This window comes from Desmodus rotundus, chromosome 1, assembly GCF_022682495.2.
Source record: "Desmodus rotundus isolate HL8 chromosome 1, HLdesRot8A.1, whole genome shotgun sequence".
Classification (NCBI taxonomy): Eukaryota; Metazoa; Chordata; class Mammalia; order Chiroptera; family Phyllostomidae; genus Desmodus; species Desmodus rotundus.
Window position 1 is genome coordinate 112987829 of NC_071387.1, and position 23332 is coordinate 113011160.

The 23332-nt window shown below is 48.6% G+C and overlaps 1 protein-coding gene across 7 annotated transcripts in view; it reads right to left on the reverse strand.

Annotated features, from left to right (window-relative positions):
* Positions 1-209: 209 nt before the first annotated feature.
* The window catches only part of SYT17 (synaptotagmin 17), a 70563-nt gene continuing 47440 nt past the window's right edge, over positions 210-23332 (reverse strand). For all 7 annotated transcript variants that reach the window (XM_045204601.3, XM_045204600.2, XM_053929542.1 and 4 more), the window contains one exon: positions 210-1585. In XM_045204601.3, the coding sequence (XP_045060536.2) occupies positions 1389-1585 (197 nt within the window). In that variant the 3' untranslated portion in view covers positions 210-1388. The remainder of the gene's footprint in view (positions 1586-23332) is intronic.

Genomic DNA, 23332 nt, shown 5'->3' on the forward strand with positions numbered 1-23332 from the left:
GCTCCAGCTGAGGGCCTAGGTAGGCTGGAGCACAGACGAGCCATCCCTGGTGTGTCTGGTCTCAATTCTTGACCCACAAAATCCATGAGCATAATGAATACAGGTGCTTTGAGTCATCGGGATGGTTGGTTCCACAGCAGTAGTAACTGAAACACCCTTCCAACCCTCTATGCCCAGTGTTCCTGAAGAGAAAAGATAACTCAAATGCATGGCGCAAATAAATAATCTTTAATTTCAACAAACAGCTCCCTAGTATACCAGACAACAGGCTGTGGGAAAAGATACAGAAGCATCCAATAGAGAGAGCTATTCTAACTAGGCTAATTCCTTAGCACAAGAGAAATGACTTTGGTTCACACAGAAATACAGAAAGCTCCTCAGAGTGTGACAAGGAGGGAGATCATCCTGGATGCGGGTGAGCTGGCCATTTTAATCCATGTCACTGTCCTGTGTAGGTCTTCTGTGACTCACATCACCATGACTTGGTCAAAAAAATGTTGCTTTTGCTCTATCATATTCTATTTTCTTGACACACATCCGCGCTACTGTTACTAAAGGTGGGGTCTTGCCAGACAGGAGGACACTGGGTGAAGCTGCACTGATGGGAGAGGCAGAGAAGAGGATGCTCAGGACTGGGGTCCTGGCCCACTGCCTGGCTCACTGAAGGACACACAGGCACACGCACGAGAACATCCACACACACACCCACAGGGAGTGCCCAGGAATAGGCTAACACAAGGAAAAATTCAGTGAAGCCAGGAGAGGTCTCTCACACTGCAGTATTTCTTTGTTGCTGATTGGTTCTCCAAATAGTCTAATCTATTTACCATGTCCATGAAAGAGAAGACCGAGTACTGACACTTTGGAGGAAAGGTATCAGGTTCAAAGAACCCCAGGGAACAGCAGCCTGTTCCAAAGTCACCCAGTGGGTATGCATTTTGGGCGTGGGGGTCAGGCCTCCCCCACATTGGACAAACTCTTGGAAAGTTTCGTCGTGATGGAGGCCGGCACCCTTTGGGAGGCCCATCCTCTGGCTTGAAGGTTGAAAGTGCATTGGGGGTTGGGGGGGACATCAACAACAGCAAGCACTGCCAGTAAGTCTCACAGCAATGCCAGCTCAGCTTGCGGCATATGGATGGGGCTTCCAGAAAGTTCTCAGGCCTCACTCATTGAGGGTGGCCATTTGTGATCAACAGTCAGCCTCCTCTCAGTTCTGGGAGAATTTCAGGTGTGTGTGTGTGTGTGTGTGTGTGTGTGTGTGTGTGGTGTGAGTGTGTATGCAGGTGTGGATGTAATAGGTAGATGACACATTTTTTTGTCTTAAATTTTCTTCCTTCTTTTATCCTTTTTTTTTTTAAAACAAATGACACCTGCCTTCCCTGCAGCCCTCAGGTCACCTCCAGCGAGGCAGGAGACACACGGTCACACTCGGCCCGGGACCTTAGGCTGTGCCACTGCTCCACAGCCGTGCGGTGAGTATTGAGCATCCGCCGCCAATGGTTGGACTCGGAGGGGCCCGAAGAGTACTGGCCGATGACGATCCTTCCGATGAAGTCGTTGCTGCTCTTCATGTTGTGCCCGAACACTGGAGAGCCACAGGGACGGGGGTGGGGGTTGGGGGCGAGGCGAGGGGAAGGAGGAGGACAGAACAGGAGGCAGGAACAAGACAGAGGCCATTAGTCCACACATCCCTCTACGGCAGACACCGGCTCCTTGCTTTTAGGACACTGTGTGTTTCTTTGAATGGTGAGAATTCCCTGATCCCCTCAGCTTGTCGTCCCACAGGCCCCCTGTTCTGGTGGCACCGGGCTTCCTGCTGCCTCACACCATGCCAGGCATGTCCTGCCTCCCAGCCTCTCTCTGCATCGGCTGTTCTTTCTTCTGGAAAGCTACCCTCCCACCCCCGGCCCAGCAATATGCAACTTGAAACTTACGTCCAGTTGCCCCACTGCCTACAGAGCTCGGTAACTGGTTAGTTCTAGTGGAGCAGCCAGCCGTCACTGGAGTCCAGATGAGTAGTTACACCAGGATAGTCACAACGCTGCTGACATTTGGGGCTTGGTCAGCCTTGGTTGTGGGGCCTGTTCTGCACCTCAGGCCTCTACCCACTAGCTGCCAGTAGCACCCCCCCGCCCCAGCTGTCAGAACCTAAAATGTCTCCACACGTGGCCAACTATCCCTGGGGTGGGGGGTCAAGTCGTTCCAGATGAGACCCACTAGCTTATGCTGTGGCCGTGGGGCCACACATCCTACGTGAATCCTGGCTCTGTCATTTGACTAGCTCTGGGACCCTGAGGCAAGCGAAGGAACCCCTCGAAACTCAGTTTCCTCCTTGTTCAGAAGACAGGGGGCAAGAGAGAAAGAGAGAAACATGGATTTATTATTCCACTTATTTATGCATTCATCAGTCGATTCTTGTCTGTGCCCTGAGCAGGGCTCAAACCCACAACCTTGGCATATTGGGGTGACGCTCTAACCAACAGACACTCTCCCCAGCCCCGGCGGTTCAATACGATCTTAATAGTGCTTTACGTCATGAGTTGTTGTGACGTTTCGGTGAGTAAAAATCTCAGCACACAGTAAGCACTCATTTAATGTACTGCTGTTTTGAGTCTCTATTTCTATCTGTTGACCTTTTAAAAAAGAGACTTTATATTTCCTCTGTTCTAGGCAACAGAGGTGAGTTTCCTGAGAGAAACGGCTACAGCAATTTCTTCTGTCTCTTGTGCTGTTTGTCTCTTTGGAAGGCTTTTCTGTTAATTCCAATGCAGGCTTAATTTGTGTCTTTCAAGCCTAATGAGATAGTTAGCTTGATTTATCTTCCCAGCCAAGTTCCGCCTAATTCTTTATCTGCGTGTGGGTAGTCCAGGCATGCCATCTCATTACCGGGAAAGCAGGCTGTGTCTGTGCTACAAATGAAGGGCTACAGACCAGGGGAATATCACAGATTCACCCAGCATGAGCCCAGCAAAGGCAGGCTGCTTCCCAGGAGGGGAGCCATTATCAAATAAACCAGCTAAAATATGCATCCCCAAACAGGGCTTGAATGCTAATGAGCCTCTGTTCTCCCCTCTGGGGTTCACGGCCAGAATTCCAAATGATAAAAATGGGGCGGGGGAAGATGGAAAACCAAGAACAAAAACCTTACCCATTGTCTAAAAATCAGAAAGACTTAGAGTGAACTAGGCAGAGGGAACTGGGCTAAGTGAAACGCCGTGTGTCTCCACAAAAGGCGTCCGTACCTGTCGGCTCCAAGGACAAAAATTGGACCATGTATATTTTTTGTACATTGGGTAAAATGTCCAGTATGCCCACGTGGACCTCATTTACATGAAAATTAGGATGGAATCTTTGCTTAGGAAAGAAAATTGCTAAGGAACTCTCTGGTGCGTTTGAAAAAAGTTTTTTTTTGAATAGGTAACACCCAGGACTGTTTTGAACCACACCTGGTGGGCAGTTAAGGTTCTCACCAAATGAGAATAAGTTACCAGAGTTCCCTTCTCTGTGGGCCTCGAATCTAAAGCAAGATACTATTATTTATTTAGCAAGATATTATTATGAGACCGTTTTAGATCCCCTTTGGTTTTCTATCCTAGGGGCAAGATAGTCTCTCTTCCTCTGCCTCACCAAGGCTGCAATGAAAATGCAGAAACATCTTACTAAGTAAACACAGGTTCTGCTTCCCTGGGGGAGGGGGTTTAAGAAAGGAAATCTCAAAATACTCCCATGCATTGTTGATAAAGAGGAAGTTGGTTCAACTTTGGGGGACTTGCACAGTATCTGCTCAAAATAAAAACATCGTAACTTGTGATCCAGCAATTCTACTTCTAGGGACTTACCCCGTAAAAATTATCTGCACAGACAGACAAAGATAGACATACTTTCTGCAGCAAACCAGAGCGTCCAACCCGAATCTGGCCGCCACCTGCTTCTTCTAAGTTCTACTGGCGCCCGGTCAAACCCACTGGGGACATCGTGTGCACGGCTGCCTTTGCGCGAGAGCAGCGCAGCCGAGCAGTTTCAACAGAAACCCGGTGGCTCAAAGCCGAAAATATTTACTACCTGGGCTTTTCCGAAAATGTTGGCTGATCCCTGCTCTGGAACATTGTTTATAAGGCTGAGAGATGGAAATAACAAAAATGTCCACGAGGAAGTCTGGCTGGGCTGTCGGTGCCTCCCCACCCCCTCAGTCCACCCTGCAGGCTCCCTGTGGCTTCTGTGGACAATGTCCCACCACAAACATCCACCGTTCTCTGCCTGGGCCACACAAGTCTCTGCTTTCAGAGTGATTTATGGTGGGGACCTTATAGTGTGATTTATTGGGCTACTCAGTATCAACTTGACCTTGAAAGAGGTGGGAGACTAGGGTAAGCCACTTGGACGGTCAGCCATGCCTCTGTGACTGAGCTCCCATGAGTATTCTGGGCACCAAGGCTTGAGTGAGCTTCCACGGTTGGCACCACTCCGAGTGTGTTGCCACACACTGTTACTGGGAGGGTTACGTGCTGTCCACAGGACTCCCTGGGGAGAAGATGACTGGAAGCTTGTGCCTGGGCTCTCCCTGACTCTGCCCTGCACAGCCTTTCCCTCTGCTGGTATCAGTCTGTGTCCTTTTACTGTAATAAACTGCAACAAGTGTAACAACTTTTCTGAGTTCTGTGAATCCTTCACAGCACCGGCCTGAGGGTGCTCTCAGGACCTCCTGAGCTGCGGTTACTGCTCATCAATCGTCCCTGAGTGATCCGCCTCCCTTCTCTATTCCCTGACCGTTGCTTCTTGGGATCACCTTCCCAGCAGCCTGCCAGCACTAAAGTCCTTGTCTTAGGATCTGATTTGGGAGGCACCCAAGACTTAGACTGGAGGGGACTAATTAGATCAGTGCTAACGTAACAAGCGCATGGAAACGAATGCCACTGTTAAAAATGAGGCAGATCTGTATACACAGACAGGGAACCCTCCAAGACCTGTTACTGCTAGGAGACAAAAGCCAGTTGCAAAACAGTTTATATAAACACAATCTCTTTTAAAAATAAATTAATTTATAGAATAGAAACAGTATCTGCAGGAATGGGCACCAAACTGTTCAGAGAGGCTCCTTCTAGGGAGGGGAAGCAGAGGGAACCTTTTGCTTCTTATCTTATGTCATTATGTATACAGTTTAAACTTCTTACAAGTACATATGATTTTGGAAAAAAATAAGTTGCTGTTAGAGAGTCCACATGGAACTCAACAGAAGAGGAAGAAGTCTGAAGGAAGTCATAGCCTACGCTCCTTACCCCAATCTGCAAAGTTACTTGGCTTGGTGAATCACTTGGCCCTTGAAAGGTGGGAGCGTCTGAGTGACTCAGCCTTTCCGACGGGAAGCAGTCGCTGCTGTGGCCATCTGAGTTAATTGGCAGGCTCTGGTACTTGCAAATCACTTGGTAAAGTTATGGCAATCTTAACAGTCTTTCAAAAACCAAACATTTAAGATGCAAATTATAATAAGCTGAAGCTGCATAAAACTAATGATATCCATTATAAAGGCTGCCTGGGAGACAACAAGATTTGCCATCACTGTAAATTCCAGGGAGTGTGTTGTTGGAGGGGACAAGGAATGAAGATGGGGTACTTGTAGAACACAGAAAGGGGCTCAGAGACAGCGGGCCAGAGACCCCTGCCCCCTCCGCTTCTTGTTAAGGAAACCAAGTCACTGAGCTAGCTGGGGATCAAACTCGCAGTGTCTGCAGCAAATGACCTGTAAAGGAAGCCAGTTCCTCATAACTAGATCCCTCCAATCCTCTTCTTCAGAAGGAATCAAGAAATTTTACTATAAGGCACCCAACTATCCCCACTGGCTGTGCCAGGGGACCCTTTTCACCACAGTCACTAGTATGTTACTGACAACAGATGTACTCCGACGCACCCCAGTCATCTGGAAGCAACTTCCCCAGCAGCCTGTACACTCCGGACAGCGGCAAAAGGCATCTGACAAGTCAGAACAGATGTCACGTTGTCTGCACACAAAGCCCAGGAAGAGGGCTCCTCACCTTTTCTCTAAGACCCTATATCCTATACATGGATTTAGACATACTTCGCGTGAACTTGGTCATCTGGTTCCCCATATGCAGTAATTTAGATTGATTTAGTGGACTGTGACTACCAGACAGATACACAACTTTACAAAGTACAGGAGAATGGGGCCCTGGGGTGATGGGCAAACACCCTGTACTCCTTCAGAGAGCCCAGGGACAGTCACTGTGTGACCAGGCTTTGAAGAAGCCTGGAGAGTGACACTGCTTTGTTAGGCGCCTACTATGTGTATGGCCCAGGGCTAGGCGTAGCACGTGGATTAACTTGATCTTCGCATGGACCCTCTAGAGTGGCGTTTCTCATCCTCAGCACTACTGCCGTTTGGGGCCAGATCCTTCTGGGTTCTGAGGGGCTGTTCTGAGCCTTGCAGGATGTTTAGTAGCCCGTCCGGCCTCTACCTACTAGATGCCACTAGCAGCCCTCTCCCCAGTTGTGACAACCAAAAGTTACCTCCAGACATGGCCAAATGCCCCCAGGCGGCAAAATCCACCCCTGCCGCCCTTCATGGAGAAACACTGCTCTAAGGGAGTTGCTGTCACTGGCCCACTTTGCAGGGGGGAGAGCGAGGGCCTGAGAGGTGCAGGGGTGCAGGGGGCGCGCTCGCTGCTCCAGGCCCGACGCAGCTGCCCTGAGTGAGGCAGGGGCATGTTTGGTCTTTCACATGTTGATATTTGAGTAAAAATGACTTTGGTCTTCCCTCTTAGAGCTAAACTCTTTTGCTTGCTGATGGAGTTTGCCAAGATGATTCTGGAGGCTGGATGAGTTAGAATGTGGGTGTGATAAACACTGCAGATTAAAAGGAAAAAGAATCTTTATCTTTACCTTTACCAATGGGAGCAGACTCAACAGCTCTCCATTTTGCATGTTTGGTTCACAAGGTGACGCCCCCAATGCCGCTCCGGGCTTGACAGCACAGCGTAGGGGTGCCCCCAGATCACGGCTGTCCCCCGTAATCCACCTCTTAGGTGTTGGGTTGGGCTGCTCCCCATTTCTGAAAAGAGGCAAACCCATCCTGGGCTGTTTCACCACTGAGGGATCCCCACACTCTTCAGAATGTTCATCGGTTATCTCAACCCTTGGAGGAACCCCAAAGCGGTCCACACATTCCTGTCCCCCCCCCCCCCCCCCCCCCCGCCACCACAGGCCAGCTCTGACCCAGCCCAACAAAGGTGGTACCCATTCTTCTTCAACTTCTGCAAAACGTCCCCAAACTGCAGAACTCCGTCTCTTTTTCTTCTCTCTAGAAGCTACTTCAGGTTTTTCTTCAAAATAAGGTAGACTGTATCCCTTCCCTGGGCCTCGGTTCCCCCGTTTATACACTGGGGGAATGTCTGCAGGTTTCAAGGCCCCTTGGAGCCATGACGTTTCTTTGGTTCTAAGGAGTCTCATCCATGACTTCAGGGTGAAGTGTTTTCAAGCTCTCTTGGCTCACTTTGTGAGTCAGAGCAGCTGCTCAGAGAGAACTTTTTTCTCCATGTTTTTCCTTCCAACAGGCAAAATGACAATTTAGATAACAGTATTATAATAATTAAAAATCAGCAATAGTGAATCCGAGTTCTGTAAACCAGTCCCTGGGCAAAGCACTTTATGTAACATTTTTATACTTCATCCAAACCACAGTCCTACTAGAGAAGGTACTATTACACCCCCACGTTGTTGATGGGGAGTTAGAGGCTCAGAGGGCTAAGAGGCCGAGGGCCCAAGGTCACACAGCCGACACAAGGCACAGCAGGAACTGAGACTCAAAGCTCAGCATCATTTTTCCTTCTCTCACCTAAGAAAGAAGTCTCTCCCCCTCTTTCACTGACCCTGACATGTGATGAAGGAGATTAGGAGGAGAAACACATCGTACCCGTGTGTTTGAAAGGAGTTAGATCCTCAAGAAGGCATGTCAGGCCTTCTTGGTCAACAGTCAGAGTGGCCTCTGAAAACCCCTCACCAAAGTACCGTGTTGGCGCCCTTCACACCTCACTCTCGGGTCCAGGATGGTCAGGTTTGCCTCCAATATTTGAATGGGTGGCTGCTTTTTAAAGTGAGCAGCAGACAAGGAAGTTGACTTATGTTTAGGGACTGTTGATATGAACAAAATAATAATAGCACCTAACACTTAGATAGTGCTTACACTTGTTTAATCTACTCAAAGACTCTATTTACTAGGTAAGTGCTGTCATCTCCTTGGGCCTGGAGGACACATGCTGACATCATGGCCAAACTTCCTGCGGGTGGGCCTGGAGAGAGCCTAGAGGAGGCCTAGAAACCAGCGTGGGTCATTCAGGTGGGAATCTCTAGGATCCCGGGGCTCGGAGGTGATCTAGAAAGGAGACACGGGCTCCAGGTGGCTGTGTCTGCCTGACTCCTTGGACTCCTTGTTTTCAGAGCCTCACCCCATTGAAAGCACGAGGCCCAGGGCAGAGGCCCCTGTCGCCCAGGTCTAGGGGCAACTCGCTCAGAGTGAACTGGATTCCTTTCACGTGCTGGTTCCCAACTACAGCCAGTTTTGCCCCCAATTTGGCAGTCAGGAGACATTTGGGTTGTCGCAATTGGGGGTGGGGGTGTTATCGGCATCTAGGAGACAGAGGACAGGGATGCTACTAAACATCCTACAACGCACCAGACCAGCCCCCAAATAAAAAATAATTTGGCCTAAAATGTCAACAAGCACCTGGGTTGAGAAATCCCACCTTAAGGGAAAGGCATGTATGATAGGGTTTCCTTCCATTAATACCTAGTCCTCCTCCTCCTCCTCCACCACCACCACCAAAGGAAAGTCACTGAGAGCTGAGAGGCTGTGCAGATCTAGCAGGAAAAACAGCCAGGAGACTTGGGGATAGGGAAGGAGGGAAGTCACATCATCATCTAAGCTGGAACAGATGAAATTCCAGAACAAATGCAGGCTGAGAGAAAACTAGGAAGTAGAGAGAGGAGCTTCTGAGATATGTTGCCATGGCTTATGAAATAAATCTCTTTCTCCCTCCTCAAGACATGGAAGTCAAGATTGAAAATTCTTTTGAAATTCCTTTGACCCTCTGCTGGACCACTTCTGCACGCCCCTGTGTGGAAACAGCCATGTGCAACCGGTGTTTATAGGTTTAGCCAGCACTTTCAGATCTGTCCGTGAACCACACTGTCTTGGAGGAAACATTTAAAGTATGACTATAAAGTAATGTGCTTGTTTTTTACAGGAACAACCAAAATTTCTATATCTGAATGAGGACCGTCCTTGTACATTTGTTTTAGAGGTTCTGGCATCGCTTTGGGGGAAATGTTCACTACAAAGTGTCTCCAGGACGAACTGCAGCACACTGATTGAAGCTTTATGGGGATAATCAATCAAATCTTCCCCCTCCTTCTTTAAAAGTAATTGAGAATATAAAGCAAAAACACCATGAGCATGAGGATCACTTGTGTGAGAGGTGATGTGAGCAGAGCCGTGTGAAAACAGGCTGGAAGTAGCCAGTTCAGAGACACTGCCCCTCACACCTTACGTTCCACACTGGACTAAACTGCCACCTTCTGAGAAGCCAGTAAGAAGGAAAACATCCTGTTTGTAAGGACTGACGACGTTGGACTTTGTGATGACCGAATCACTAGCCAATCAATGAGGTATAAATCTAGCCTTTTGCCAGTTGACTGAATCTCAAGCCAATGAACACACCTAACCTCACCTCATCGCTCACCAATGAACTCTTCTTTAAAACAACTTACCTCATTTTCTTCCCTTTTTCTCGTAAAAACCCTGGGCCCCACTCCCGGGGGAAGGGACACTACTTGGGCTTGTGCCTGAATCTCTATCCCCAGAATCACAGTTCCTTTGATCCCAAATGAATGCCTTTCCTTCGATTATCACTGCCTAGATATTTTGCTTGATACTCGGAAGACTTTTAAAAAACAACAGTGCTGGGATATAACCCCAAGAGATTCTGTTGCTTGGTTTGGGGGTGAGGGCGTGGATGTTTTCAAATGCCCTCCTTGCCATTCGCAGGGTAGATACACTGTGTTAGGTGCAAATCAAAATATTAGTTGGATTGCAGAAAGGGGCCTGACCCTACTATGTGCTGTCCTCGAATGAAACTTCTCTGACCTGCAGGGTAAAGCCTGACCAGCAGGCTCACTAAAGGAGTGACAGAGAATGCTGCTTATTGTGGGCAGGTTCTCCCAGAGTGGGGGGGACTTTTGACACCTTAATCTTGTCCATCAGAGGACCATGGACCTGTAGATCCAAACTCACCTAGTTCCCACTCAGGTAAGTCAGTTCTCCCTGGGAAGACTGAATAAAGGATAGAAGAGAATAAATGGAATAATAAAAGAGAGCCCAGAGGTGTTGCTTTAGGGCGTGTGTAGGCAACCTTTTTCCATAAAGGGTCAAATAGTAAATACTATGGGCTATAGTCTGGGTCACAACTATTCTGCCATAGTAGCAGAAAACAGCCACAGATGAGATGTGAGTGGGCATAGCCATGTGACAAACAAAAATACGAGAATTTGGTCTCTGCCCCCACTTCCTGGCACAGAGCTCCAAAACCTTTGTAATTTCCTGAGTGACAGGGGTAAGAGGAGCATCTTTTGTTACATTTGGTCTTAGTCCCTGGTTCATGACACAAGAGCTTCTAGGACCTTGGATTCTTAGGAATGATAAGAATACCTTCTGGCCCTGGCTGGGTGGCTCAGTTGGTCGGAACGTTGTCCTGTACACTAAACGGTTGCAGGTTCGATTCCCGGTCAGGGCACATATCTAGGTTGTGGGTTTTGTCCCTGGTCAGAGCACGTATGAGAGGCAACCAGTCGATGTTTCTCTCTCACGACGATTTTTCTCTTTCTCCCCCGCCTCTCTAAAATCTAAATAAACATAGCCTCTGGTGAGGATTAAAAAAAAAAAGAATATCTTTTGTATGCTAATGAGATGACTGGTGGTTGGGGTCTCCAGATACTTCCAGGGAGGGGGCTGGTTGCCAGAAACACCAAGACACGATTAGGGGTTGAAACTCTCAGCCCAACCCCAACCTCTGGAGAGAGGAGAGGGCCAATGCTTTCACCAACCAAGCCTGTGTAATGGTTTTCTCCAGGTGTGTATGTTACACTTCAACAACAAAGTCAACTTTAAAAAACAAGTGAATGGGACTAATAATACCTGCAACTGACCTTGATAGGCATGAACAAAAGTGAATGGAGAGATAGAGATGGACAGACGTGTGATAGAGAAAACAGCAAAATTTCATTGTAGAATCGAGGTGGCGGGAACAGAGGGGTTGACTGAAAAATTCTTTCAGATTTCTTTTAAAAATGTTGGGATCTCAAAACCCAAACACATAAACAGCCAAACAGCTCATCTGTCCTACTTTTATAGCCTTTACTTGCTTCTTTGTGCCACAGAAATATCAGTTTCTGGGTCTGTGTGGCTACTCGGTTCACAGGCTGGTCCCAGGGCTGTGGGACCCTAGAGCAGGAAGGGGACTTGGTGAGTTACTGGGGACACCGGAGGGAACAAGACAGGACTCTCTAGAGAGGCAGTGATGAGCTCCCAGTGGGTTCTGCTAGGTTATCCCAACGACCACAGTAACTGAAACCACACACAGCCAGAACACTGTCCTGGCCCAAACGGAAAGGCCTTGCACCCTGATGTTTGGGCTACTCGCAACACCAAACCGGAGGTTCACGTCCCCTTTGGACCAACGAGCACCCTGGACCCCGCTCAGAGCGCCGCCCCCTGCCTCCTCCTACATAAAAAAGGTGCCTCACACCACGAGTCATCAGAGAGCTGCAAATGAAAAGCACAAGCACTTGTCTCATTTAAAAAATTTTCCCCTCAATTCTGTTTTCTAAGGTATTATTTACATAGAATAAAATTCATCCACTTTAAGTATAAAACTGGATGAATTCTAACCATTATATACAAATGTGTAACCACCATCACAATCAAGTTATCATTCCCTGAAAAAGTTCCCCTGGCCCCTTCCTCCTCCACCCCTCCCCACCCAAGCAGGCCCCCACCCAGGCAACCACAGGCCTGCTGCTTGCTGTCACTATCCTTTTTTGCCTTTACTAGAATTCCATAAAAATCGAATCGTATGGTATATTGTCATTTGCATAATGTTTTTTAAGTTCATCCATGTATATGTGTATTAATATTTCCTTTATTTTATTGCTGGGTAGCAGTCTAAGGTACAGATGTACTATAATTTGCTCGGCCATTCACAAGTTGATGAACATTTGTACTGTTTCTACTTTTTGGCTACCAAAACAATGCTTCTAGAAACATTTGTGTACATGATGTTTTGTAAACATGTTTCCATTTCTCCTGGGTATTTACCTCAGAATGTAATTGCAGGTTTGAAGTGTAAAGGTATATTTAAATTTATAAGGCAATGGCATACGGTTTTCCAAAGTGGTAACAGCATCTTGCATTCCCACTCATTTTATTACGTTTTCACTCACTTAATTAAAAAAAAAAAAATTCACACCCCAGGCTTTGGAAACCAGCAGTCAATGTGGAGCTGCTTTGTCTATGCCAACTAAGAAATAAAAGCTAAAGTCAAATCTGAAGCAGATCTAGGTGTGGTGGGGGAGTTCTGTGGTTGCCGATTAGTTTCCTGTACATTTCCATATGTTTGAATTATTATATAATACATAATTAAACTAAAAAATATTTTAAAGGTAAAAAAGAAAGATTAAGAAATCACCTCATAGTTGGTTCAGCATCTAATAATTTTCAAAGCTTGTTTATTTCATCCTTACAAGAATCATTTTTGAGGGGACCAGGAATTGGGGCCACCCCAGGTCATAAGGGGCCAAAACATTTGCCCAAGTCATCTGTTTCAATTGCATGCTTCTAGAAGATACAGAAGAGTAAGCAACTGTGCCACGTTTGGGAACTGCAAATGCTGACAATAGCTATCAAAACTGGCGAACACACACGCTGACGGAGCAGCCCCACTGCTGGCTGCTCGGGCGTTGGCTCATGGTCCGCTTGGACCCCCGAGCAGGGGCATGTGCATGGATGCTCTCTCCAAGCACATGCCAGTCATGTTTCTAACTGCAAGTAGCAGGAGTTACCCGGGGACTGGTTAAACAAACTGCTCCTCAACTCATGGGCTGAATGGACTATCACACGCCATTAAAAATTATTAGGGGGGTCTACACTCCACGTCAGCCACACCGGTCTCCGTGCTAGCTCCCCCACACAAGGGCCTTTGCACTTGCCGTTCCTTTGGCTACAGCATCCACATGGCATATCCCTCACCTCTCACCTCTTGGCTCAAATGTCACATTCTCCGTGAGGCTTTCCCTGACCATCTTTTCAAGGACTGTAACCCCCACCCCATCCCTCACTAACCCGGTTCTCTGCTTGTTTTCTCCTTAGCATGTCACTTCATCTCTACGTGGCATAATTCAGTTATTCGCTTTGTTTGTTGCCCGTCATCCCACATTCAAGCGTTAGCCTGATGGAACTGGGATTTCCATCTGATCTATTTGCTGCTGTGTCCACAGTGCCTGGCTCATAAGAGGTTCTCGACAAATATTTGTAGAACATATACATACGCTGATATGGGAAAATGTGCAAGATATATTAAGTGAAAAGGACAAGTTGCAGAAAAGTATACTTACTTTGGATGCTAACAACAGAGGATAGAGATACATACATACACACAGAAGCACACACACCACATATATACCTATATACATGTGCACACATACATACACATATGTACACACGATTTCATATGTTCCTGGAAAGAAAGCCACAATAAATTGTTGAGAGTAGTTACCTTTAAGTAGAGGGCATTAGGGATTTTTACTTTTGAATTCTACTCTCTCCTGTATGGTTATATGATATGTACATATATACATATATACATATATGTTTCAACATATATCTTTTATAGTAACAATATTAAAAGTCGTCAGTCCTCTTTTTCCTGTGTAACCCCTTTACATTACCACATGCACCCATAAACCACCTGCCCGGGCCACACCATCTGGGAAATGGGGCTTGTTTGCAGAGCAAGATGTTCCTGTCTGCCCCAATTTTTTTTTTTAAAGTTTTATTTCTTTATTTGGGGGAGGGGAAGGAGGGAGAAAGAAAGGGAGAGAAACATTGGTGTGTGAGTGAAACATGGATCAGTTGCCTCTCTCACATGCCCCAAGTGGGGACCTGACCTGCAACCCAGGCATGTGCCCTGACTGGGAATGGAACCAGTGACCCTTTGCTTTGTGGGACAACATTCAACCAACTGATTCACGCTGGTCAGGGCTGTCTGCCCCAATTTTTATGGGCAGAAACAGGGAAGTCATTTGAAAGTTCTGCCCAGATGAGCAGGAATGCACCCTACAGGCTCTGCCTCTGAATTCTGCATCCTCAGGCAGCTAAAGAGAAACCACTGGGAGTGATGAGAGGTTAAAATGCCACAAGGAGAATAAACAAGCTTCAAATAGGCACATAACAAAAGCCACTGGCTCCGAGCCCAGGCCAACTCGCCTTTCACAGCTGCTGGCAGAGGTCACCACCCCAGCCCAATAAAATCCAGGAGGCTCACGCTCAGTGTGTCTCAACCTCAGTACCATCGATGTTCCCTGTCATGGGGCTGTCCTGCGCATTGTAGGATGTTTGGCAGCATCCCTGGCCTCTACCCACTTGATGCCAATGGCATCCTTTGAGTTGTGACAACCAAACTGCCTCCGGACACTGCCAAATGTCTGCTGGGAGGCAAGATCTGCTCTGGCTGACAATCACTGGTATAACTGCTTTTCTATGTTGGCAGGTACCTGAGGCTTGCCAGCCAAAAGGTATTTGGTGGATTTTCTGCAGGGACTGCTCTTGTTGGGCCGCATTCCCCAAACCTGGAGTTTGGTGTGTGGGATCCCCAATGTTGACACTGATGGTGAGCTCAGAGGCAACAGGCCCTCAGGGAGGCAGCGGAGCAAACTAGTTCGGGGCTCAGGCTGGCTCTTTGATTTGCCCCTGTGAGTACCTGTGGCACCTGTGGCTGTGTACTTGTCAAAACCTCCTCTTCATGTACAAGTAGCTGGACTACATTTCCCAGCCTCCCTGGCTGGGAGTTGTAGCCAACAGAGCCTGAGTGAAGTGGAAGTGATGAGTAACTTTCAGGTGTGGCCTATTAAAATTTCCCAAGCAATCCTCAACTCTCTCTCTTTCTCCCATCCACTGGCTGGAAGTGAAACCCTCCAAGGCCTGAAGAGATGGCAGAGCCGCAAGATGGAAGGGGTCTGGGTCACAGAATCACCACACGGAAGTCCATGCATAAAAGGACCCGCAAGGACCCTGTGCAAGCAAGAAAGAGGCCTCTAGTGTGTCAAACCACAAAACCATGGCGGCTGATCCACCACAGCAGCTGGCCTTACCTCAGCTAAGACAGTGACTTTCAGCATGTCACTCGAGCGCTCCGAGCTTCAGTCAACTCCTCTGTAAAAGGGGGATGATACCAGTAGCCCCCATCTTTGTTTTTGGTTGTCGTGAGGACCCACTGCGCCAGTGCTTGGCACAGTGACTGGAACAAAGGTTGGCTCTTATTATTTGTGGGAAGAAGAGCTACCACAGAATTCCTGCTCTCAGTAGTCCCTTTTCACTTATTTCCCAAGTGACACTCAGTAACTTGGGAAGAGAGTGATCTGCCCCATCCTCAAATGCCGGAGGGGCACACTGGGTTGCAAGGATAGCTCCTGAAGCAGAGAAACCTCATTTTATCACGTGGTTGTCCAGGCATCGCTGAAGTGTCCTGGTCCCTCCTCACCAAAGACACCACCGAGAGGCCAAGGAGACCCTGAAAGAGGATGGAAGGGGACCCCACCTAACTCTCCTTCGCTTCTCCAGCCCCAATAAAATTGGGCAGATAAAATCTGAAAGCAGACACATAATGGGAACTTTGGCACCAAGCCAGTGGACATTGTCCTTGGGCCTGCTCGGCAACTCAGGACCCTAAAGGGAGTGGCCAATAGCCAGGCCTCCAAGACCCTCCCTGCCACGGCCAGCGTGGGGCACCTCCCTCTAAAGACAGAGGGAAGGTCCAGCCCTTTCACTCACTCTGCTTATTCTTCACCCAACTGTTCAACTTACAAACAGGGAAAAACCTAAAGTAACCCCCCCGGGGCACGTGCTATGTGCCGAGTGTCCTTGCAGACAGGTCGGCTCATCCATCCTTCATGAAGGCAGCCTCTGTTTCCCCAGTACCTAAGAGCCTTCATAGTCGGTGCTCAATGAGTACTTACCATCTAAGCTCTTTTCCACGGCCCCTACTTACAGCTCTGAACTCACTGGCTTTCTTCCTCTTCTTTGAATGAAATTAGCTAATCCTTGCCCCAGGCCTTAGCACTGGCCATTCTGCTGCCAGGAGCTCCTCTCCCCTGTCTTTGCACAGCTGGCCCTCTCTCAGCTTCTATTACCCAGTCTAAAGCAGTGCTCCAGGTCCTCTGTTGCCTTCCTCTGCTATTATTTAGGCGTTTGTTTCTTGGTTGTCTCACCCCAACTAGAAGGCCAGCATAACAATCGATGAATTATTTGTCTTTCTGCTGTTTCTCCAGCACCTAGCGTAGCACCTCAACATAGCAGGGGCTTCACCAGTATTTGAGGCTGTGTAACCCAGAGACTGAGAGCAGATTCTGGATTCAGGCGACCTGAGTTTGAATTCTGCTCCAGGATCTCAGGCAAACTACTTACCCTATTGCTGCCTCCGTTTCCTCGTTCATAAATGACAACTCCTGCATCATACATAGTGTTGCTATGCAGACTAAATGAGTGAATTCATGTGAGATACCTGGAGCAGGGCCTGGCAATTAGGAAGCACTGTACAGGTGTTTGCTATTGTTATTGTTAAAAACTGAAGGAACAACCCTGAGGTAGTTCATTTATTATATGCATTTGAAAGATGGAAAATGGGCCCTGCTCCAGGTGATGCAGCAACCAAGCTCTAGGAATCTGGCTTTCTGATTCCTAAGTCACAGCGGTTTTCACTACACCGAAAGCTTTCCTTGAGACGCGTGGAGACTGGTGACACTACCCCCTGTGCCCCGAGGGCCCTGGCATTTTGAAAGTTAGGCCTTCTCCTGCTCACGGGCATCTCTGGGTTGGGGAAGGCAGGCTGAGGTGATGAACAGGAAGGATACTATTGGTTTCTGACTATGTTCCATGCACAAGCCTCCATCTCTTGCCCACCCAGGTGCTGGTCTTGGCTGCTGGGCACGGTTGCTTTTAGCCAGCACTAAGGCACAAGGCAAGGCTGGGCCCGGCCTCAGCCGGCTCCCTTTCCCATGCTTTCTACCCCAGGCTCTTCGGGGACACGTGTGATTGGGTAAATGCCCAGTGCCCTGATGTTCTGCCCCACAAGGATTTGCCTGAATGAGGCTCCATCCAAAGGCACCCGAATCATTAGCCATGAAAATGAGACAAAAATCCCAGGAGTCCTGGCAGCTGGTCCAATCTTCAAAGTCTGTCATTGGAACCCAAGACGAATGTTTAAGATTCAGCCACGTGTTACCACCTGGGTGGACTAAGGCGGTCTCAGGAAGCTCTCTGGAGAGAGAGGCTGAGGTGGGGGTGCCACTGTGGGCTCTGTGCTCTGCCGGGAGAGCCCTCCAGGGAGACAGGTCCCTGCTTCCACCCCCCTGATCCCTTGGCTGGAGTTCTGCCTCTGCCCACATCCAGGTTCAGTGCCGCAGCGCCCTGAGGCTCTGTGGCTGCCGGCACTGTGCGAGCACATCGCAGGCATCATTCCCTTTTGTCCCCACACGCTCTGTGAGGTGGCAACTGCGGTCTCCAGATGGGGAAATCCTGGTTCAGAGGACTTAAGTCACTCGTCAAGTTAGGGAATGGTTCTTTACAACTAATCCACCAGCATGTTCTGTTGACTCTGTCTCCAATATTATGTCCCACTGCGTTGCTTCTCTGAAGCCCTTCTGCCCCCTCCCTGGTCCAAGCCACCATTACCTCTCTCCTGGACCAGCACCATGGCCTCCCAGATGGTCACCGGCCGCCTCTCTTGCTCTTCTTCTACAACCCATTCTCCACTCAACAGCTAAAATGATATTTTAAAACACCATACAGACCACTTCCCTGGCCAAAACCCTCCAAAGGCCTCCCAACGTACTTAGGAAAAAAAATACATACTTCTTATTCTACAGGCTCTCCTTGATCTGCCCTCAGCTCCTTTTCCACACTCATCCTGCCTTCCCTGCTCTGGACATCCTGGAGTAGAGTGGGAGAACAGAGGAAGGGTCTTCTTGCTATTCAAACTGTGGTCCTCAGACCATCATCAGTGTCGCCTGGAGCTTATAAGAAATGTGGATGCCCAGCACCCCCTGGACTTCCTGACTCAGAATTTGCATTTTAATAAGATGCCCAGATGATCCATATGCTCATCTGGTGTAGTGGTTAAGAGTGAAGAAGACTTTGAAACCAAATGGCTTGAGTTGGAGCTCAGCTCAGCCACTCACCTGCTAGATGAGTTGGCACAAGGGATGAGTCACTTCCTGTGCAGTGAAGAACTCCCCTGACCCAAAGAGAGGTCTGGCCTTTGCTCCTGCCTCCTGGGAGGTGATCTCCAGGACTCTGGGATGTCATGAAAAAGTGCCTTTATTTGCCTGGGGTCTCTGGCCACTGTACAGCCCAACAGTGTGATTTATGATGGCAGCTTCAGGGCCACACACTGTCAGTTCGGACCTCTGGAGAAACTGATGACTGAAGGTATGAGGCACGAGACTGAAGGTCAGCCACTGGACAGGATGTGACTGAGCCCCAGCAGAAACTCTGGACACCAAAGGCTTGGAACTCTTCCTTGGCTGGCAATACTTGCATAATGTCCCACTTAGTGACCAGGAGATAATGCCGCCCCTGCCTCCTCGGGGAGATGACTGGAAGCTCCGCGTCTGGACTTCTGGCCCCGTGTATGTCTTCACTGGGCTGGTTTTAATTTGTACCCTTTCACTATCATAAAATTGTTGTCATAAGTCGTGCTGACCTCAGTTCTGTCAGTCGTTCTAGTGAATTACTGAACCCCAGGGAGGTCACAAGGACCCCAAATATGTAGGCAACTGGTCTGAAGTCAGGGTGGTTCTGGGGAGCCCTGAGTCTATAGCTGATGTCTGATGTGAAGCTAGTCTTGTGGGGACTGTTCTCTCAGGCTTTGCAGTTGGCTCAATTCATTGCACTTCCTTTCTCTGAGCTTCAGTTTCCCCAGCTGAAAAGTAGGCATAAAATACACCATGCCTTATGCGTTTGTTGAAAGATTAAATGAGATAATGGACACACGAATTCTGCTGTCCGCATGGTTCCGACAAGGACACTGAGGTGCAGAGAAGTAAAGCAATTTGCCATCGTCACCCGGAGTCTGAAGCCAGGTCTGGCTGAATTTGACCACAACGCCATACCGCCTCCTCATGTCCTTGCCTTCTGGGAAGGGAAGGGCAGTGGTGGCTCTCCTGAGCTGGGGGCCCACAACCTGGTAAGGAACTCAGGGGTGCTCGGAAGGGTGAGTCACCCACCCCATCCCAATGCTTGCAACTGCTTCTCTTCTCGACTTCTGGGACCCATGCGACATGAATATTGGCCTTTTTGATATTAACTCCATAGTTCTCTTTTTTTCCTTCTGTTCCTCCTGTCATCTCCATTCTGCTGTTAGGCCCATCCAGTGAATATTTTATTTCATTTATTGTGCTTTTCCATCTTAAAATTTTCATTTGGTTCTTTTTTTATATCTTCTATTTCTCTGTCAGCCCGCTGATATTCTCCAACTTACTATTCTTTTCAACAGGGCTCACCCTTACTTCTTGGAGCATGGTTGTTGTATATGCTGTAAAGTCTTTGTCCAATAATTCCAACATTTGGGTCATCTTGTGGTTGGTGTCTACTTATTATAGTTCCTCTAGGAATTTGCCAGATTCTTCTGGTTCCTCATAAATCAAGTAATTTTGGATTGTATTCTGGACATTTTTAATATCATGTTACAAGACCCTAGATCTTATTTAAATCCTACTTAATATTTCATTTTTTAGTTGGAGCTGGCAATTGACCAGGTTAGGTTCAGACCATAAGTTCTAACCTGCCTTCTGTGTGCTGTCATTCCAACGCCAACTTGGTTTTCAAAGTCTTTGCAGGCTGTTTTCAACAGTTCCCCAGGGGCCAGCTCGGAACCTGGGTGGTGGTCTACCCTGTAGTTCAGTTCTCAAAGTCTCTGATGAACTGTTGAAGGTCATATCCATTCACATGTAGCTCAGGAAGGAGCCTGGCAGTTTATACATAAGTTTATGGGGTCCCTTCTTAAGCTGCCTCTTTTCTGCAATCTTGCCCACACTCTGGCTCTTAGGGGCCCATTTTCATGCCCCTTTGGCTAGAAAGCAGAGGCTTCTGTGTCCCCACTCTGCCTCTCACTTCCTGTGACTGGATCTGGGCCTGGAGCCAAGTGCCTACTGCCAATTCCTTTTGCATGCTGCCCACCCAGGGCACTGCTGGGGGCACAAATTGGTCTGGTTCTGTGGCTGGTTGGCACAGTTTTAGTGTCAATTCCTGGCTCCCGGACATGGTACCAGCTGGCAGCTCTGGGGTGATGGTGATTAGGTGAGAAAGATGCTAGGGAGACAACCATAGGCAGCTGGGCTGAGCTATTAATCTCAAAAGTCCCAGCATTTCAACTCTCAGACACACTGCAATTATTAAAACAGCAGATATGATTTTCCAAGTGACTACTTCCGGGATGGACGGGTCCACATGCTGATTAGCCTTTAATTCCCATTTTAAGAATGATCTGCTACATTTTACACGAGAGAAAGCGGAGACTCAGAGAGATGGAGCCATTTGTTTGAAGTCACACAGCTGGTTAACAGTGTGGCCCAAGATGCAAACCCAAGTCTGTGTAATTCCAGGGTCTGCTCCTCTATAGCAGGGTCCGTCAATATCATCATCATCTTCTTCTTCATTATCACATCTGGTATTTACTGAGCATTAACTTGCACTGAGCATGCACTGAGCATGTGCAAGGCCCTGTCTAAAGCTTTTTATCTGAAGTATCAGGATTCAAAGTTATAACAGACAAGGAAACTGAGGTTCAGAAAAGGGATATCATTTACCCAGGGTCACACACACTTGCTAAATGGTAAAGGTGACATTTGAACCAAATTGTATCTCACTCCAATCCACACTTTGAATGGCTATTCAATGGTCTCTATAGGAGGCAGAGCTACACCTGTTGCCCAGTAAGTCGGGCTGGGAGGGGAGAAACCAGAGGCTGCTGGGTGGCTTCGGAAAGGAGGTGTGGCTTGGGTGGGCTGAGGCCAGATGCTGGGAAACATCTGTGACCCAGAACAAATCTGCAGCATCCCTTGATCTCAAGGGAGTTTCTGGCTCTCACAGATGCCTATACGCCTCTCACAGCGGCTGCCTGTGCTGGAAAACCTCAGCTTCTCCACTGTCCCACTTCCCAGACCTGACACTTTTCAGCATGTCCTCTGATGCCCATTCAATCCTGCAGTCAACCCAGGCAGGAGGGTGGCAGCACTGGGCCCAGACCTCCCATCTCATTCTCCGCCACACCTCCCTAGCCAGCTCATCTCCCCAGCAGATTCAATTAACCAATTTGATGCTACAGCTGCAGAAAGCCAAGCAATTACGGAAAACAGACCAGGTGCCTTGGAACTCACTCAGAGAGGCCTGAGAGGCCTCCAAGCAGACAGCAGGGTGGGGTGGAGGCAGAACAGTGTAGGCAAATGCTTGCCAATCCAGGCTGCACAAGAGAACCACCTGGGAGCTTTGAAAAGTACAGCCCCTCCCCCCAGTGCAGATGCCCTGGCTGATTCCGTTGTTCTGGGCTAGGATCTGGGCATCAGGATTTTTAAAAGTCCCCACATAGCAGTGAAAATGTACAGACATTCATACTATGTGGGTTTGGAAGTGGAATGATGTGCAGACGGAGGAGGGCTCACTGCTGGACAGTCTGATTCCAACAGGTGGAATGACTGTCACCCTGCTGCACTTCCCGGGTCTTCTATGTATTTGCGTCCCCGTGCGTGGTCTGCCGACTCGCAGCATCAGCATCACTTGGGTGCTGGCAGAATCCAGGCCCCACCCCAACTGAGTCAGAACCTGCATTTTAGCACCCCCTGGGAGAGGCCTATGCAAGGTAAAGTTTCAAGTGCCATGTTCTCTGGTCCTGGCTAGAGACACCAAGAGTTGGCAGAAAGGAGTGTCAGTCATTACCTGGTTGCCCTCCTTGGTGCTCTGCAGCTGCCCAGCATTGGTTACCACTGATGGGCCCCCTTCTGAGCCTTGCCCAGGTCAATTCCTGCAGCAGCTGCCTTGAGAACTTTAGTGGACAGACGGGCAGCAAGGTGTGAGTCCTCTATCCTAACCCCTGGCAGCCTGTTAGCTTCTAGGTTGAAGCATGAAGTCGGCCTTGATTTCTCTTCCAAACCTCAGTTTCCCTTCTGGGCTGGAGCCCTGCCTGATCACTTCTCATCCCCCTGCAACCTTCAGCTCCCCGCTCACAGGTCTCCCCACTCCCCAGACAAGGCCAGGCACCCAGCAACACGTCCTGTCTCTTTCCTGCATTACCCTGAGGCCAATTCACAATTAAGTCATTATCGGTGTGGCATTTGATAATGTCTCTCTGTCCCCTGCCAGAATTAAGGTCGATGACAACACACGCCATGAACGTCTGGTTCCCTGATGAACATGTAGCACTAGTGCGGGGTCCCCAACCTCCGGGCCCTGGACTGGTGCAGGTCGGGGCCTGTGAAGAACTGGGCCGCACAGCAGGAGGTGAGCTTGAATGTAAAGTGCTTTAGTCATCCTGAAACCATCCCCCAACCCCGGTCTGTGGAAAAATTGTCTTCCATGAAACCAGTCCCTCGTGCCAAAAAGGTTGGGGACCACTGATCTAGTAGACAGTATCAGGCACATAGTAGGTGCTCAAAACAATTCAGTCTGTGGGGACTGACACGACCTGGTTGGCTCTTGCCACAGGGGCCAGCCCTCACCCGTCCCACCCCCACTGTCAGAGGCTGCCTGTGAGCAGCACGCCTGGCTCCTGCTTCCTCCAGGCACTGAAGCAAAATGCCTCTTGACCAAGGTCACCAGACAAGAAGAGCTTTGAATGCTCTTCAGAAGGCCAGAGAGCCCAGGGTACTTAAGGGAAACCAAGAGAGGTTCAGGGCTAGAGAAGCATGACATATATTTAGTTCCTTCTAACCTCGCGATTTCCCCAAAACCTCACCTCCAAGCAGACAGAGGGTCTTTGCCTGATGCTGGGTAGGAGGGGAACAG